General features: G+C 39.4%; 2 protein-coding genes across 4 annotated transcripts in view; one reads left to right on the forward strand and one right to left on the reverse strand.

Moving 5' to 3' along the window:
* Positions 1-6286, forward strand: part of Elapor2 (endosome-lysosome associated apoptosis and autophagy regulator family member 2) — a 176666-nt gene extending 170380 nt beyond the window's left edge. For all 3 annotated transcript variants that reach the window (XM_028862102.2, XM_028862110.2, XM_028862109.2), the window contains one exon: positions 2385-6286. In XM_028862102.2, coding sequence (XP_028717935.1) covers positions 2385-2444 — 60 coding nt within the window. In that variant the 3' untranslated portion in view covers positions 2445-6286. The remainder of the gene's footprint in view (positions 1-2384) is intronic.
* Positions 3984-19028, reverse strand: part of Grm3 (glutamate metabotropic receptor 3) — a 224042-nt gene continuing 208997 nt past the window's right edge. The window contains exon 6 of the mRNA XM_028862112.2: positions 3984-8992. Coding sequence (XP_028717945.1) covers positions 8919-8992 — 74 coding nt within the window. The 3' untranslated portion in view covers positions 3984-8918. The remainder of the gene's footprint in view (positions 8993-19028) is intronic.

The raw sequence follows: 19028 nt of genomic DNA on the forward strand, positions 1-19028 counted from the left end.
GTTATATTTCAATGCATTTATTTTAGAGGCAGAGTCCCACTGTGTAGTTCTCGATCCTCTGCACCTCCCAAGTGGGCTACAGGCATGTAGGCATACATCAGCACACTCTACCGTCCATTCATTTCCATAACTGTTCATTAACAATTTGCCTAATGTGATAGGCTTGTCTTGAGTCTTGTTTTAGAAGTTTAGAGAGGAAGACATCTGCTTCCTACGACCAGGAAGTCTCACTCCACTAGTGGCACCATAACTAATTATATAGACACCTATGCATACACACATAGCCATGTATATGCATCTTACTATATCATCATTAGGAGCATAATTCTGTTGGAATGAAAGGCTTTATGATCCCTATGTGATTTAAGTGTTTGAATTTAAGTATTACCCCGAGAATAGACAAGTACATGCCTCCATTTCCCTTATGATTGTGTTGAGCTATATCTTCTCAAGAAAAAAAAAAAAAAACACAGAACCTCAGATTTCCTTTCTAGGTCATTTCTGATACTCTTAACATTTAATATGCCATTGGCTTGTTGGAGGCAGGCAGCTTTTATACTCAGGTGTATCCCTAAAGTGTAGTCCTGTCCTTCAATGCTGTGGGATCCTAATAATTCAAACTATTCGTAGTTGTAGTTATTCTAAGTTAGTTGAACCCTAGTCAACATGAAACTGCAGATAAGCTCTTAAGGAGCCCATCAGCAAAAATACTGAGGACGTTAGCTCAATCTCTCAGAGGCTCATCTTTCCAGAATAGCACAGAAAAGTAGTGGGTTCCTATGTAGAGTGTGATTTAAATATACTGGGTGTTATTCAGGTAAAACCAAAGGCAAGGTCCTTTCTGTCAGCTCTTCAATGTCTGCTCCCTGTCATTTCCTCATATGACATAACTTTTAGCACACTTTTATTCTCAGCAGGGACTTGGTAGCTGATTACCTTTTCTTCCCCTTCCTCTCACTCTGTCCTCCTTCCTTCCCTTCCTTCTTCCCTTTAAACTAAGGGAAGGAGTCTAGGGCTCCATGTATACTAGGTGGATACCTCATCATTAAGCTACACCTCAACCTGTATTTTCTTTTGTAAATTTTATGTATCTGTTTAGGCATGTGTCACAGTGTGTGTGTGTGTGTGTGTGTGTGTGTGTGTGTGTGTGTGTGTGTGTGTGTATGTATGTGTGTGTGTATGTGTGTGTGTGTATGTGTGTGTGTATGTGTGTGTGTGTGTGTGTGTGTGTGTGTGTGTGTGTGTTTAGGTTAGAAGACAAATGGTGGAATTATCTTGCCTCCTTCCACTGTATGGTGGGGACTGAATACAGGCTGTTTGGCTTGGTGCCAAGTCTTTTTATCCTTTGAGCCCATAACCTAACCTAACCCTCACCTCACTTAACCCTTACCTTACTTACCCTAACCCTCACCTAACTTACCCTAACCTTCACCTAACCTAACCCTCACCTCACTTAACCCTTACCTGACTTACCCTAACACTCACCTAACTAACTTACCCTAACCCTCATCTAACTTACCCTAACCCTCACCTAACTTAACCTAACCCTTACCTAACTTACCCTAACCCTCACCTAACTTAACCTAACTCTCACCTAACTTACCCTAACCCTCATCTAACTTAACCTAACTCTCACCTAACTTACCCTAACCCTCATCTAACTTAACCTAATCCTGGCTGTTTTTTGTTGTTTTTGTTTTGTTTTTAAAGAGCTTCTTCCTATTCCACAAGGCTTTAAAAAACTTGTATATTTAACGATTAAAACATTTGTAGATATTCAACCTCCTATTTCTCTTTTGCCACATTAAAGACTAGCCTCCTCTGTGAGTATATTACATATACCAGCAATAACATGTTTGAATTATACATTTGATCTGTTACCTTATATGACTTTGCTAACACTTTCAGTAGGCACATTCACAAAAGGTTTCCCGAAAACACATAAATCAACTTAACTCATTTGGGCTGTTACTCTTCTTATCATTCAGCCTGTGTTATCACATATGAATGTCTGCCAGTTCCGTTTTGCCTACAATTAGCATGTCAAGGTCATTGGTTTCATACCAAGGTCAGGAGTGTCCTCAGGAAGGGTCTCAGTGGCTTTTTTCTTCAGAGGAATCACAGCTCCATCTTCTGATATCTACTCCATCTTGTGTTTGTTTCTATTTTGGCGTTGTCTGTCTTATCGCTTGGGCATCAAAGTTGTCCTTCAGGGTAGATTCGCCATTGGTTGTATTTCCACCTTACTTTAAATGTGAAACCCTAATTGTAAGTGGCAGGTTCATAGGTTAAAGCAGTTGGGGAACTTTCATTATGGCAAGTAAAATCCTAAAATCTTATTGGCATTTCAGTGAGCTGATTTTATTTTATGTTTTCCCCCTTAGGAAAAAGATGACCACTTTGAATCCGTTCAGCTGAAATCCTCAAGATGCCCCAATATCTGAAGGGACAGTGCTGTAGCGTTCAGACTGATGAGCGAGGACACCTGATCTTTAGTTTTTCAGGACCTCTTAGGACCTGTCCTCACACCTGTCACATCTGTGACGTCACAGAGGAGGCGTGCCACCGAGAGGAGGAGGCAGGCATACTGATTGCCTTATAACACATCACATACTTTGTCAAACTACAGAAGACAGATGATTTGGGTCTCACTGAAGATGAAACTTAACTCAGGAAGAGATTTAGCTGTATATACACCTAACTGAAACCCACCAATGCACTGCTGATGCATGCCATATAATTACTGGGAAACTTTAATTCTTTACGATGTCTACATAAGAAATGTGTGTTGGAAGGCAGACACAAGCATATGCCTTGTGTTCCCACGTATGTCTAAGTAATTGGGGAAGATTTGAAAAAATTTAAGTTATAATTATTTTTTCCCTTATTTCTTCAAGACTTGCAAACATCTTTTCTATTAAAATGGTGAGTGATGAAAGACAATAAATTTTCAGAGGTTATTTTCTCTTGACTTTGGAAGCCTAGGATATCAGTAATGTTTTGTGAAGTTATTTACTTGGGTTATCAAAGCTGATTATTGCTTTTAAAATTTCGCCTTTGTCAGAACTGGTCTGAAGAATTTAACTAATTGCTTGAAGGGATCTTAAGGGGGAGGGAATGAAATCCGAGGAGAAACCTCAACATTCCCTTAATTGGAACAGTCCAGGTATTGGAACAGAACAGGTATTTTCAGAAGTCAGAGGGCTTAAAGCCATGTGAGTGTTGCTGAAGAATAAAGCAGGTGGAACACCTTGTTTATCAGACTCCTGCACAGTCATGAAGAAGGAGGAGGAGGGATGGCTTGGCTCCAAGAACAGATACCTGCTTGTCTGGGCAGCTCAAGGTCTCCACAGCTGCCCCTGGGCTTTTCCTTCACTGCAGGCAGACCCCCAGAGCTTTGGTGTTTTTTTATTTTTTCTTTGCTACAAGGCTTTGAGGATCCTGAATTTCTTGGAAGATTTTATTTTTAGCCAATAAGGAAGAAATTCAATTTTTGAAATGCATATCCTTGTATTCATAATAAGAATCTTATCAGCAGCTATGGAATGCATATTGTTCCTGTTTAAAAGCAATCTAGAAAATCGTGACATTCCTTATGATGGATTATGAGTATTAGTGTGACTTGGATATTATTTTTGGAAGAAGTTTGAAGGTGAATTTGACCAATTTTGTATAAACTTTTAGAACTGGGAAGGAGGAGAGTATCTTTCTTGTTATTGGTCTAAGATGTTCTGTTTTGTTTCCAGTAAACTGTAATCTTTAAAAAATTAAAAGAGATTTTTGATTGGCTGAAGGAGGCAAAGCCCATGGGTAGGTTTTAACTATGTTTTTGCCCGAGGTGTTTCAATGACTTATAATGTTTGATTCTGTGGGTAATGTAGCCTTTATTTTTGTGAAAAATGAGAGAAAAATGAATAAATGAATAATTGTGCTTATTAGCCAGTGGGTAAAAACTGGACCATTTTGCCATCACTAAAAGAATGTTTTTTTTTTTTGGTGTGTGTGTGTATGTATTTACTATTAAATATAGAAATAGATGATGTTGTGCTATTGTTTGTTTAAGATTGAAGAGAATGTTACTTAGCATAATTTCTTGGATATTCTTCTGAATAAGAGATTATTTTGGCTTTGGTCATTTTTGCCACACTATCAGAGTATTGGCATTCTTTCCCTATCAAAATAATCAAAATTTAGTCATAAGAGTAGCAATACACTTGAAATGCGATCCAGAGGAAGGGGCAGAAGTGCAGACTGGACAGCCAGAGAGTTTCCTCTACCGCTGTCCCCTCCTCATTTTCTGCTCTGCTCAGCATGCAGGTTCCAAGCCGTAGAGATAATTGGGATTTGCTCGCAGGTAGTTCCTTTTCGCTTGTCACTGGACTAAAATCTCTGACATGTCAAAAATGCCTTAAATTTTAATGAACTCTGAAAATGCAGTTGATATTGAAGAAGTTATTTATTTTATTTCTAATTTTAGATATTAAATAGACTTCTGTCAGCTCAGTCCCATCTTTGGATTCCCCTGGCTTGTCATTTTATTCTAAGAGCTGAAGAATGATGGCAGAGAGAATGTTATGAGGAGAATATGCAGACCAGTTTTAGCTATATAATTCTGCTTTGTTTTATGTATGGCCTTTGATAAGGCCAGTAAAATGTTGAAAGGTATAAACAAATTATTATGTTTCTATGACTTTTCATTGACATTTAATTCCCCCATCACTACCAGTGCTAGAAAAATATATTATTTTTTTTCTAAAAGGCATACTTTGGAGCCTTAAATACTTCATTAAGTCAACTGTTGCCTATAACATCTCTTAGCACTGTATCAAAACATACTTAAGTCAGTTTCCCACTGGATGAGAACATGCCTTCTATGTTATATTATGCCATTTAACAATGTTGAGCAATTTGATATGTATTCACTCGATTTAAAAGACTGAATTTTATCATTATTGACCTTTCCCCTCTTTGGTTACTAATAATCATAACTTTCTTAGGATTAAAAACATTTCATAGTACCTTTGTGTAGAGTTTTGTCATTCTTCTTCCCCAAAAATGATGGTTTCAGTCAGTACCGTGGAAGAATTACTGGAGTCCAGTTATTCACCATCAGGGTTCTCAGGGGGCAGCTGGCAGTTTGCTTCTGTGAGTCTCATCTGGCCAGTGTAATTTGATGTCTTTTGGTAACAGTGTTTCCCAGGGCTCATAGTCATTCCTAAGGGGAGGCTAACGTGCTTCTATTTTACTCATGAAAGCCAGCTGCTTGGTTAGTGTGGGATGTGTGGCTCACTTACGTTCTCATATTGATAGGTAGATGATAGCTTCTGAGGATGGGATGTTGACATGCAAAATAGTATGGACTCTTGAGACCTGGTACTATAGATTCTTTCCTGGTTTATTTATGACATCTGTTCATGTACGATGTACCTCAGTGCTTGCCCATTTACCAGATCCTCTTTAAATATGAAACTAAAATTGTATTTAGTTTTCCTTCATTGATTGTTGGTTCAGTAAACACCTCCAATTTCTTTAAATGAAATGTCAATTAAGACCTTGGTTAGCTGGATTTTTCTTTATTTTAATAACTCCTGGAAGGAGGCTTCTGTTTAAAAGAGCTTATGAGTTTTGATGAAATTGGAGTAGATTGGGCACTATTTCCTTTATGTCAGATAACTGATTTCAAAATTATTTTGGCTGCATTTCAAATAAAAGTAAACCAGTAAGAATTACGTAAATCTAAGCCTGCTGTTGCAGAGTAGGGTGGGTAATTGCCTCACCCATGGGTGTGCACCTTTACCTCAGGGTTCCAGTTCAAATCTGTCTGTGTGGTTTTTCACATCCCCTGCCTCCACAACCTTTTCCAGACAGACTATGGGATTTAGAATGATCAGGACAGGCAAACGGATGAAGCAGGGACTAGCTGAGAGATCATGTGGACTTGAGGCTTGTAAAGACAGAGATTACCTTTCTCAGCCATTCTTGACATCTGTCCTCTGTGTCGTACAGAAGCCAGCTTGGCTCAAAGTTTTAAAACAGGAACAACTTTCCTTTACCATGCTAAGCTTGGGTGGGCAGGAAAACCTATTAATATTTAAGCTAGAGAGGATGCAGAGAGTCCAGTAATTATTCAGAAACACAAGGCAAGTAGATAGCTAGCCTCTGAAAGTTTCTTTTATGACTATTATTTAGCTTGGGGTTCTAAAATTTAGAGAAGTTTTGCAGAGATGGATCAATCAGCTTTGCATTCTGGAAGGATGAAATGTTGTTACTAATATAGAAAAAAAAAGCTTCCAAACTTATTTTTTTAAATAAAATGTCTTACATAAGAGAAAAGATCGTATAGCATCTGTTTTCCACACATATGTTGAATGCTTATACAAAATTATTTCTAGGGATCATATGGTAGATGGTGCACTTTCTAATTAGAAACAAGGCTTAGTAGCAAGGGTGGAAAAAATGACAGAGCTGCCCATGAATGATTTTCAGTGTCCTGACAGGGCATAAAATGTAGTTGGTGTGGGTCAAAACCCAGCCCTCAAAACTACGGTTTTCCCATGATTTAGACATGACCCTAAAGGACTTGCTTTAAGATCCACAGTCAGCTTGATTGTTAGAGGCATCAGCTGTGCCTGGGAACAGCCCAGCTGATACTGCCTTCCTCAGACTGTCACCTTCCATCAGTGGATGGAGCTCAATTGCACACATCAGCCTTCCTCAGCCGTTATCCCAAGCAGATGCCCCTTCTGAGCATGCTTGTCTGGCTCTCCTGCCAAGTGCGGTCAGAGTGGAATTTGTTTTTGCTGTTTAGTGTCTTTGAATCTGTTACCCATCCTACCCTAGTTCACTCCCCAAATTTCAGGTACTTATGTGAGTGTGAGGATTCAGGCAGTGGTAAGCACCATTGTTTTAAGCATCTGGTGGGTTGTAGCTGGATTCCTTAGGTTGCTCATTCAAATGCCTGCAGGAGAGAAATTTTTCCAGCATCCTATTTCTTTCAAGGATAATCCCTTTGGTCTTCATGCCCCTGTCCACTATTTCTAGATATATTAAAAATAGTATTATTACATTTTACTATTTCAAATACTGTCTGTCATATATTTAATTCTTCTTTCCTTCCTCAGTCATTCTTCACCACAAGTCCTGCTTTTAAAATGTTTTCTCATGCACTCAAAGCAAAAACTTTACCAACTGAGTTATATCCACAGTTCTGGTGTATGCTTTTCAACTGCATCGGTCTTTCCATTGTGGGCTACATGGGTGGCTTCTCAAAAATATGTCCACATCCTAGCCTCTGATCCCTGAGAATGCGATTTTATTTTAAAACAAAAACTTTACCACCACCACCACCACCACCACCACCACCACCACCACCACCACCAAAATCAAACAAATGGCCTCTGCAGATATAGTTAAGAACGTCAAGGTGATAGCATACTGGGTTATCTAGGTGTTCCAAATCTAATGACAAATGACATTTTAAGAGACAAAGGACAAGACAGACATGGTGAATGTGATATGAAGACTGAACAGAGTTTGAAGTGACATGGCCATAAGCCAAGGAAGCATATAACTACCAGGTGCTAAAGAAAGAATGGAATGAATCATTTCTTTGACTCTAGAAGGCCGTCTGGTCCTGCTGATTCCTTAATTGTGACAGAACAATTTTTTGTTGTTTGAAACTACTTTATAGTTTATAGCATTTTCCCCCATAATCACAAGAAACAAATGTACTCTCTGCCCCTGGTACATGATAGTGTGTCTACAGACAGATGTATTCTCAATATTTTTATTTTATAATATTTTATTATATCAAACTAAAAGTTTGATAGAAACAGGGAAGTATTTAGTAATAAGTATTTCATGCCTTATTTTAGGTTCGTAAAATATTTAAATTTAATGATAAGTCTGTTTGCTGGGACATCATTTCTAGGACTTGGGAAAGCAATGGGAAGTAAGATCTCTAGGATTTCTACTTCTCCATTCATCTATAAAGGGCAAGAATGAATTCACAGTGGAATTATTAGATGCTTTCTGGTTTCTTTTCTAGTCATTATGGTTGTTTTTGCACATCAGATCCACCAGACCTTTTCTGACAGGTCATAGCTCTCTCTTCAGAATACAGGAAAGCCTTTGTCTCATCTGACAGTTCTGGGCTGTTATATAGTCATTGTTTTAAAAAGATAATATGCGTAATCATGAACTGGTCTTATATTTATGTTATCACCCATTGCCAATTTCGGATCACTGTCATCTATATAAAAGTAGAATTCCACTCATAACCCTCTGACAGGGCTGGCTACAACTCCATTCAAATATGTGACTGTGAAGAAAAGCTCAGTTAGATGATTACTTCCAGCATTAACAAGAGAAGGTGACTTGAAATCTACATATTCAAATTACCTTGAGTGATCCAAAAGGACAAACCGTTATCCATCATGCTTGAAAACCTCGAAGGTTTTATTCTGGTTATCTTTACATTAATACAGATACTTTTTATTTTGTACTGAGAAAAACAATCTGTTACACATAATGTAACTTTAATATACAACGTAGAAACTCACCCTAAGTTAGTTACAACAAGAACCTACAAAAGACTTCATAGGAAAAAGGTTACCTAATATTGCCACTGTATAGGGATTTTTATTTGTTTGTTTTGTTTTAGTAGACTGACCCTGTCAGACCCTGTCACCAATGCTCAGCTCTGTAAACAATGGTTATTTCCATGTTTGGGGAGGGGTGTTATTGGGGCACTAAAATCAGCCTAAAAAGTTGTAGCACATCACTATATACTGAACAGTCCTCAAAAATAATTTATTGTACTGTTTCTAAAAAAAAGGTACTAGGGTTGTTCTTTTGTTCTGTTTCCGTGTTCTTTGTCTAACAGCCTAAGAACATGAGAACTGAACTGCATATCGCAATCACAGAGATGAGGTGGTGGAGTCGAGAACTTCCCTTCCGTTGCACACCGTCGGGACATATGTGCTTGCAGAGGCTGCAAAAGAAAGTGGGACAGAAGGCTTAGTGAGCAGGACACTCAGTTAACGGCATAAATACTCCCAGACACTGAGTTAAGATTAAATTAAAAACCCATCTTGACATGGCTTTGGAAAATGCCTACTGATTTATGTTATAGTAGATAAATTGTGTAAATATTTTCTGCTCATTAGTTTGTATCCTGGAATGTGCCTCCTCATGCCAGGCCTCTTGGATAAGGGATTTATAAGCATAACCTTTGCTGAAAGAAATCTCTCATGGGTTGAAAATTAGACTTAATAATCTATAAAATGGTTAAAGTGTACTGAATAAACTAAAGGGCCCTATAATTTTCTTATAGGTGATTAAATTGTTTCCTATATTCATTAACTGTAATTAGTTTTGATCTTTGATCAGGGATGACTCTTTTTTGGCCCCAGGGGTCCTGTGTGAACTCTACTGACTTAGAAAACTGGTATGGTTTTTACTGTTCGTGTTACATAGGCTCTGTGAGGATGCAGGCAAGGGTGAGTGCTAAGAATTTTGGCTCTTTAACAATTCTTGAAATGAAGGCATTCCAGAGATAAAGTGCCATCACTAATGGCAATGGTGGTCACAGTGCCATGGTGCCTGTATAACATAGTAGTGTACAGTCACTCTTTTTATAATAGTTTTTTCAGATACAATTTTTACCTATTAACATCTTGTTTTTATGTGAAGTTTATCCACATAGTATTTATTTTGCACCTGATATCTTTTCATGGAATGAGGACAACTAGGAACCTCATTCTTCTTTGGGATGAAACCATATACTCAAGAGAATAGGTGAAAGCGAACTTATGCCACCTTTTAGGTCTCTGTATCTATGCTAATATATATTCTCACCACAGGAACTGGATCACCAGAACACAGCCTGGTTATAATTAACACAATATCTTCCTATTCCCTAAAGACATATGAACTAATTTCATTCTAAAGTGTTCATGACTGATAACAGATATGTTATTGACCCATAAATTACTCTTGGTATAGCAATTTCTCTAAACACAATTTCTCTAAACACAAAAGAATAACCGATAGCGAGATTGTAGCTTATGCAGCATTATAAGGGAACAGTCACAGTATTTAGGAAACTGACATCTTGTAGCAGGTCAACCACTAGCCAAGCTCAAGTTTTTCAACTCAGTGATTTGAGTAGGCATATGAGAACATCTTTGAAGTCTGTGAACTGAAATGACTGGAGTCATATGACAAATGAAGTCTTTGGGAGATTTTTTTTCCCTTTTAACACAGATGGACCATATTAAATATTTTTCTTTGCAGCCTCGACTAGCTTCAAACTCATGATCCCCATTCCCCTATCTCTATCTCTTCAGAATTTGTCCACCTGCCTGTGTCACCACATTCAATTTTCTTCCCAAAATGACTCTAAATATTTGAGGGAAGGTATGTCATGTGTGTGTGTGATACATTTCTTAAAGTTTCTGCTGTGAAGATAGTAATAACATAGCCTATGCCTGGCAAAATTGTTGGAAACTAGTTGTGATAATGATTCTAAATGTGAGACCTTTAGTAATTTAATTATTCTCCATTTTCATATGCTTTGTGAAATCCTAGAATTAGTACAAGTTGATAAAGTAAAAGAACAAGATAAATGAATCTCCAAACACACAGCATTGGATGCAGAGAGAGCACTCTGAACCACTCACTCAGCATGTGCTCTTTCTCAGAACCCTACATCCAGCTGCCTGCTTGACATCTTCACAACAATATTAGTAGTCATTTCAAAACTGGTGTCCAAAGAACTCTTGACTTTGTGTAGCCTTTCCCTACTTAGCCTTCCCTCAGTAAATGGTCTTCCCTTCTAACCTAAACCAGAAGTCTAAAGTTCATGCTTGATTTTTTTCCCTTCTTTTCCCATTGCAAACCTGTCATCAGGTGCAATTAGCTCTAGCTGTATATCCAACAACAGCCGTCTTTGCATGTCCGACCCTGGGCAAGCCTCTATGAATTAGTTATCTGTGCAGAGACTGACAGGAATGGTAGAATCTACTTACATTTCTCCTGGTCATATGTTTTCTACATGGCAGCAAGGCTACACACAGTCAGTACTCCACACCTGTGGTTCTATATTCACAGACTCAACCAACCATAGATTGAAAACATTTAGGGAAAAATACATACTGATTATATTCAGAATTTTTCTTACACTCCTCAAGTAATACAATGTAATGGCTATTTACACAGCAGTGACACTGTGTTGGCTATGATCAGAAACCTAGAGATGATTTGAAGTTTACTGGAGATGTGCATAGGTTATTTGAAAGTGTGACCACTCATGAGGAGGGTATTCTGAAGCCAGTTCCCTGGATCCTGAGGGCAGCTGCATCTTGAATATGAGCCACCCACTTAGACACTTCCAGTGGCGTCCCCTTGTGCTTTAACTTGGGTTAGAAATCTCAAAGGACTGTACCTTCCCTTCTGTTTGTTACATATCCTACATATTCCTGCCCCTTTGCTTTGTTCTCCAGATAGTAATTATGTTTCTCAACTTTGTGCCTTAGCCACAGCTATGGCTTCTACCAGGGACATTCTCTCTGCTCACCCCATGCCTCATTCATCTCACCTACACCTGGAACGTGACCTCCTTCCAAAGATGGTCCTCAGCCAATGCAGTCTAAAGTAGCTCTCTGTCATATCCCTGTTTTAAAATTCGGGCCTGTACAGCTGATGCTTCCAGACCTCTGCTCCCTCTCTTCTTCACTAGTGATCAGAAAACACATAGGAACTCTGCTTATTGGTTTTATTATTACTCTCCAGTATATTTTGTGAATAGACTTTCTGTAAATATTTCCTGAAAGAGTCCATAAATGTTTACATTCCTAAGAATGAGGCGATCAGTGGAAGTTCCCAGAAGGAAGTGACACACTGGTGAGGTCCATAGGCAGCCTTGTATAGGACAGGTGGGCTTTCTGCTCCTTAAGTCACACTGAAGCAATGACCACCAGTTACCCTTGCAAAGAGAAATGGTTCAAGGTGAGAGCTCCTGATAATAGGTGTACTGCCTTTGGCATTTCGACTAATTCCTTTATCTTTTCTAGGATCAAGTTTTATTATTTATTTGCAGACTTTTCCTTTTCAGAGTTTGAAGAGGAATGAAGATATATAATGGGGATAAGTAAAGGATAACAAAGGTCTGACATGCTGATGCCTCTGTCTGCCTTGGACTAGTCTCAGCTCCTCTCTGTGCTTTTCTTGAGGCCATTTCATAAAGCTGCTCTGCTGTGGAATGTGATGGAACTCTTTTCTTTGGAGTACTCTCTCATGTCAGTTTTGGTCTCTGCATTCCAACTTCTTATCAACTGTTGCATTTGACTAGGGAGGAGATACAATGGCTGCAAAGAGAGCTGACTGACTGCATGGCTTCAAATAGTGCACTCTGTAGGCTTTGGACATCATTATGGAAGTTCACAGAGCCCTCTGAGTCATGTCTCTGCTCCATAGGGATATTAAAGGAAGCACTTTCAGCCAGGATACAAATTCTAGATCTCACAAAATAACAACAGCTAAGATGCCCATCAGTCTCCTTCTGCAGGAACTTCCCCCAGACCCTTTTTAGTGTATGGAAGGGATCTCCACTCATAAACTTATACTTTGCTTTTACTGTTTCTCTGTGGCTTTGGTCATTGCATTTTATTATGTAAAAACAAAAACAAAAACAAAACAAAACAAAAAAAACCTCCCCTTTTTTGCATATGCTGCAGAATATGGTAGAAGAAATTGTTTTTTGAGTTTACCATCTCGATTGCTTCACATTCATAAATATTTTACATGTACTTCCCATATTAGCCCATCTGTTTTTCCCCAAGGTAGTAAAATATGTAGAAAATCAAAATGCTGTCATTGTGTATGTGTGTGTGTGTGTGTGTGTGTGCACCGCACGCGCGTCCGTGCATACACATGCACTTGTGTTCTTGTGATGAGTCTTTGCCGTTGTTCTGATGAACTTCTCATGAGGTTTTTAATGGTGTAAGTTTGGCCCATTTTCTTAAGTGTGGCTAGGCATATTTCTATAATCATTCTGTCTGCAAGAAACAATTATCATGCAGGCTTCTTTTATGTTTTCTGGGGATGTGGGACAAACAGCAGCTGTTGTCGTCTGCTCTAGGCAGAAGTGGTACTTTTTGCCACTCAAAGTGAAAACTGAAAACAGCTGGAAGAGACCTTGTAGGTTTCACTATTGATCACAAAAGGACAATTTGCACCCAAGAAAAGACTCATTTTACTTCACAGACATGGTGAAACTTTGGTCAGTGCAACCATGTGGCAGCCATGGCTCGCTGTGTGGAATCTATTTCCTTCCCACTGCTCACACATGGGGTGGTCAGACTTGAAGGAAAATTATGACTTTTTTCACATAACTGGACTCTTGATCAATACTAAACATATTTATTGAGTTGATTCTTCTGCATGCCAAGCCTGTTAGTCAACTGACTAAGAGACTGGCTCCTGGGAATCGATGCCTTACCAAACTCTGTAGTGTATCAGACTTGGGAGAAAATAAACATTCCAGCAGAGCAGACATTCCTGTCTGCCCCCATCCATTCAGTTTTCTTGTTCTTGGTGATCTCAAATAATTTTTCCCAAGAGATCTGCTTATTTATGTATTTTTTAAGTCATGGAATCCATTTCAGGAAGAGCTGCTTATTTATGTATTTTAAAGTCATGGAATCCACTTCTATCAGCTGTATGCCTCTTTGTCCTCCTCCTCTGTCATTAAATCTGTGTTCTCACTCATTCAGTTTTCTTTTTTTTCAGAAGAAGTTCATTTAGTGATCAACATGTGTTGCTAGACACCAGATTTGCAGTCTTGCTATTGTTGAGATTTCAAGAGGAAGGCAGGGTATTCATTGTTAAGATGCTGGGGGGTAATTCTAGACTGAATTCTCAGGAAGCAGTCACTTTTACCAATTCAAGTAGTGATCTAAAAACTAGTTGTGTAGAACAAGGTGCAAATTAAAGCTATATTTTCCAAGTGATATTTATAATTCTACAAAAGCTAAGACTTCTTTATTCTGAGTCATAGAGAGGAGATATGTCATACACAGGTTTTGTTACTCACGGTACAATTTAATTCCCATGTGAGCTGAGGTTTCAATTGCCTTTCACTACCTGCCTCACTCCATTGTTACCTCATGATGCTGTTTACAGTCATATCCTTTTACTGTTTCCCCTCCAGAAATATGAAAGGAGATGTCTAGTAAACATCAGGTAAAAGAAATAGATCCTCAACTCTGTACTCCCCCCTCACCCCACACTAATTCTGCATTCTTCTTATCCACTTTTGATTTGCCCAGCACTATTTTCTTTCTTTCCTATCAAAATCTGAATTAAAGCTCATTCAAGGATCAGAAGTTCACTCACCTTGAGAGTCTGTTAATGTGGGGTGTGTGTGCTACTATGCCTAGGGATCAGACTCTGAAGCTGCAACTATTAAACTCTAAAAAACTATGCCAGACACATGTTCTTTTGTCTGGTGGAGCTAATCTTGTTAGCATCACATTCAAATTGTATACAGCCTCTAAATATTTCATTTGTTTCCATTTCTGTCAGCCTGGTCTGAGCCACCAGCATCTGGACAATGCAGTAGTCTCGGTGATCTCTGTCTACTCCCTCTGTGGCTGTCTGCTCACATAGACACAGGGGTGCTTGGAAGGTCAGCTCATGCCACAGCTCTGGAGAACCCTAGAGCTGTCCCATTTCTTTTGTTAGAAAAGCAGACGTTCGTACAATGATATCCTTTGCCATTCCCACACCTTAGTGTCTGTCTCTCAGGTACCAGCATGACTTTCTTTCTTTGTTTCCTTCATGTCTTTGTGCAGAAAGCTGCCTGAGTGAAGAGACCATCCCCAGCCATGGTATAAACAGTTTCACTCCTCCAGCTCCTCTGTGCCTGAGATGCCGGGTGGAATATGTTCTTTTCCCCCATGAATGTTTCTTTACATTTCTCATCAATACCTGCTTCATGCCATCTTACTGGTCTGTTTGTGTTCTTTCTCTGGCCCATTAGCATGGCAAGACCATGAGTATAAAATTTACATCATGGCCACATTTCCTAGTTCCTAGAGGTGAGCTCTAGGCTCAAAAATGTTTCTTCAATGAATGAATTGAAGATTGTTTATATCATTTACACATTTCCCTGGTCTGAGGACCCTTTCCAAGAGCTTCTGCCGTCATACCAGGTGAGGCAGAAGTTACACTCACACCTCTTTGTTTCCCATGTGGAGAGAATTCTCATGCTATATTGGCACACAAATATTCTCATTTAGGAATATTCCTGATAACTTCATTTAAAGTGAAATGGAAATAGGGAAGATAAATTAGTAAAGCATAAATTGGTCTTTTGCTTGTTTTGTTTTAAGGTACTGAGCCTCTAAAACAAATTATGGACAATGGTTGGCAGTGAACATGGTTTTCTTGTAAAGTTAGTATACTCACATAATTCTGAACATGTCAGTGTTCCTAAAGACATCTACTAACTCTGGGTTTGCATGAACTGTGTTTGACTGGAGAGAACTCTAATAAAATATTGAACTCTGTGGTTCAGGAACTCTTTCTGTACTGCTTCCTGTTCAAAGGGACAACACAGAAAGCAGGAGGATGTGATGTAATTTAATTCAAAATACTTGCTTTTAAAGGACCACTTGTGAAGAGAAGCCTGCCTTTGACACAAACATCCACTCACTACTAATACTACTCCTTGATTTGTCCCCATCAAATTACAGTCTCTGGGAACATTTGGGTCTCCCTTCTGGAATAGCTTGCCTTGTCTGTGTGTACTGTGGTGCTGTGGGAACCTAATCTACAACAGACATGATATATGGTGTTGGACCTCCAGACACGGGTTTTGGAGAGGGATCTGTGACTAGGACTCTAGAATAGGATGCTGCTGTGGTGTACGGACTGAAAGAAAAACTTTTAAACCATTCATTTTTCAGGAGTTAAGAGTCTCATGACCAGAATAGCCTTTTCCCCCCTTAGCTGAGCCAAGGTAGAAAATCCAGAGAGGCCAGGGGAGCCATCAAATATCCTCTGAGAGTTTTATTTATGACTTTATTTGTCAAATTCCTTAAAGCATATATGAGATGGGGAGGGCCTGGCTTTCTCATCTGGAAATGGAGTCTCTAGAATAAATGGTCTTCAGCAGCCCTTCCAACTTCAGTCTCTATGGTTTTCCTTACAGGATGTTGTAGAGAGATCAGGGGTTGGAAAAGGGCAGTTACAAGGTAAACACAATGGCAACATTAAGCAGCAGGAAGAAGAGCTATGGTCTCTGGTACTTGTAGGTTCACTTATGACCACTGCACTCTCCTCCCATCCTCACTGAAGGAGGGTGTGGAAGAGTTGGAATGAAATTCTCAGACTGCTGTGGACTTTTCAAAGGGAAAAAAGAGATTGGCATCTATTTGAATTGGATGAATTTTGTTTATTTTGCCTGCAAGCAGATGACTTAACTTTCTGAATGCTTAAGGCTCCTCATGCATCCTCCACTAATTCATGTTTACAATACACTTCTGCCTGTGGTGAGTCAATGATTGACATTCATTGTCAGTTCAGTGTGTTACCAATAACTTGCTGATTTGTCTGGCCAGGCTGTTACATGGTGTCATTATGAGACTTTGAATCTACATTGTAGGCCCATGATACCATTATTTTTCTGGAGTTGCAATGTAGTGATAAAATTTGGGCATTATAGGGTATATTTAAGTTGCATTCAAATTTCAACAGTAGTTTATACTCTGTTCATTAGTAAGCACAAAATTTTGTTCTCATATGCTTGCTTTCTCTTGCTTTAGCTTTGTAGAAATTTAGGCAATGCCTCTAGAAGACTGTTCACTTGATGTTTTTATACTATTGGTCTAGCTTTGTAATGTAAAAATACTTTGCAATAAAGACTAGATTCTGTTAATGGAGCAATTCACACATTATCACAAAGACAGGTGACTTTCTGAATAAAATTTCAACAGAGAAAAATCAATCTACATCTGACTAGAGTTCCTCTAAGACCCAGGTCTGGGCATTATTATTTAGAAGTCTCTTGGTTTACTGTAATGATAATGACATTCGTACATGTAAATGATCACTTTGAGAAAGAGAAATATACATCCCCATAGGACCAAGTCTGAGCACTTAATAGCTCTGTAAGACCATAGGGCACACTTCATTTCTCACCTCTATGCTGATCTATGCTGTTCCTTAACCATTTTAGTGCTTGCAGTCTGACCTGTATGTCTCCCGGAGGGTTTTGAGCCACATAAACTCACAAATATGTCTAGCGGCAGCATGTCTCCTTGAACATTATGCAGTTCCATTTATATCCCCAGCATATTGTCTTGATTTCTGTCTTTGGAACCAGCTCTAAGAATCCTCTTTGCTTTCAAGCAGAAAAGAATAACGATGGACATCTTTTCTTTTTAATCTCGCTACGTAGGATGTTTGCTTATGTGACTGGGTGTGGGAGCAGCACTGCAAAGATGAGTTTAGGATGTCAAGATCTCTAAGTTATATTTCCCCTGGGAGGAGCAGTCTTTATGAGTGGCCAGGTGATTCTGTTCTCCAAATGACTTCCTTGGAGAGTTCCAGAGGGAGCCTAGGAAACTGCTGTCGTAAGTATGCGGCCAGTGGTATCCTAGGAAACAACTGCACAGGTATGTGGCCAATGGTATCATGAAGCAGAACATGGGGGATTCTCTGAACCCAGGGTCTGCCCCCACTCTGAAGGAGGGGATGAAGTCAGCGTTCCCTGCACTGCCTGACATGAAATGAAGCCAACAAGTTTGCTTACTGTTGCATTCTCAGAAGCCTTCCCTCCCGGGATTACCTCCATTGAAAAGCTATGTTTTCTGTTACCAGATTTTGCCTTTGCCTTAGATCAGAGCAATCAGAATATATGTGGGTGGAGCCAGGAAATCTTTACTTCAAATGAGTTGTTTATATACAAGCAATTGGGAGCCATTAACCAGTGGGCATTATTAAAGGAGAAGAGTTAAATTTATTTTTATTCTGACTTCCACTGTATATAATTAAGCAGATACAAACTGAAGTGTTCTTTCACACATAACAATATGGAGAATGTTTCTTGGTGGTCAGTTTCCCCAAATGCCTTTAGCCATGCCCCTTCTTCCGTAGTGACTTCTGAGTCTGGTCATACTTTTCTATCAGTTTATAGCAACTTCATATAAACCCATAGTTTCCTGTTATTAAAGACCTTAGCCTCTGGGAAGAGGCTGACCAAAGCTGCCAAGGGACATGTTTTATCTGCCACTGTCTCACTGGAGGACAATGCGGGAAGCCGTGTGGCTGCACTGTGAAGACAGTCTAATCCCTGAAGAGTACAACACTGAGTTCATCTAGGATTTGGAGAGTACAGCATAATTAGAGCAACCACAGATTCCCTGAGAGTCGATTTTGTCCTTACCCTTGACTAAGGGCAGACTGTGTCCTGTTCTTGAATAGATATAGTATAGGACATCCTGTGTGGGTTTCCCAGCTGGCCCGTTTCTCCGGAGCTTTTACCCAGCATGCTCTCTGGAAGCCCACACGGGAAGGCTTCCCACCAGGGTGCTAAGCATAGGTGTGAGACTAGGATGCTTCCTCCAGATCAACTTGGTCTCAGCAGGAACACCACAGGAGGATGCCAAGTAAGGCATTATGAAGCAGATGAACTGCCCACCCAAGGCCTGGCTGAATTCCTGATTCACAAAACCATAGGAGGTGATAAGAGAGTTGTTTTAAACCGTTTGGGCTGTGAAACTTCTTATGTGGAAATAAATAATGAAACATGAAGACAGAGGTAGCCCTGCTTCTTCCATGTCTCACTCTCATTTATGTGTGGCGCATTTCTTTTACCCATGGAGAAAGTTCAAAATCAGCATTAGCATCAATAACAATCAGCCAATGGAATGAATCACCAGTCTAGTGCTTACTGGGAGGACAAGAGTTACATCAGTTACAGGATCCTCCCCTTTATGCCTCCCTACCTACCCACAGACACT

The sequence above is a fragment of the Peromyscus leucopus genome, chromosome 3 (genome assembly GCF_004664715.2).
Source record: "Peromyscus leucopus breed LL Stock chromosome 3, UCI_PerLeu_2.1, whole genome shotgun sequence".
NCBI lineage: Eukaryota > Metazoa > Chordata > Mammalia > Rodentia > Cricetidae > Peromyscus > Peromyscus leucopus.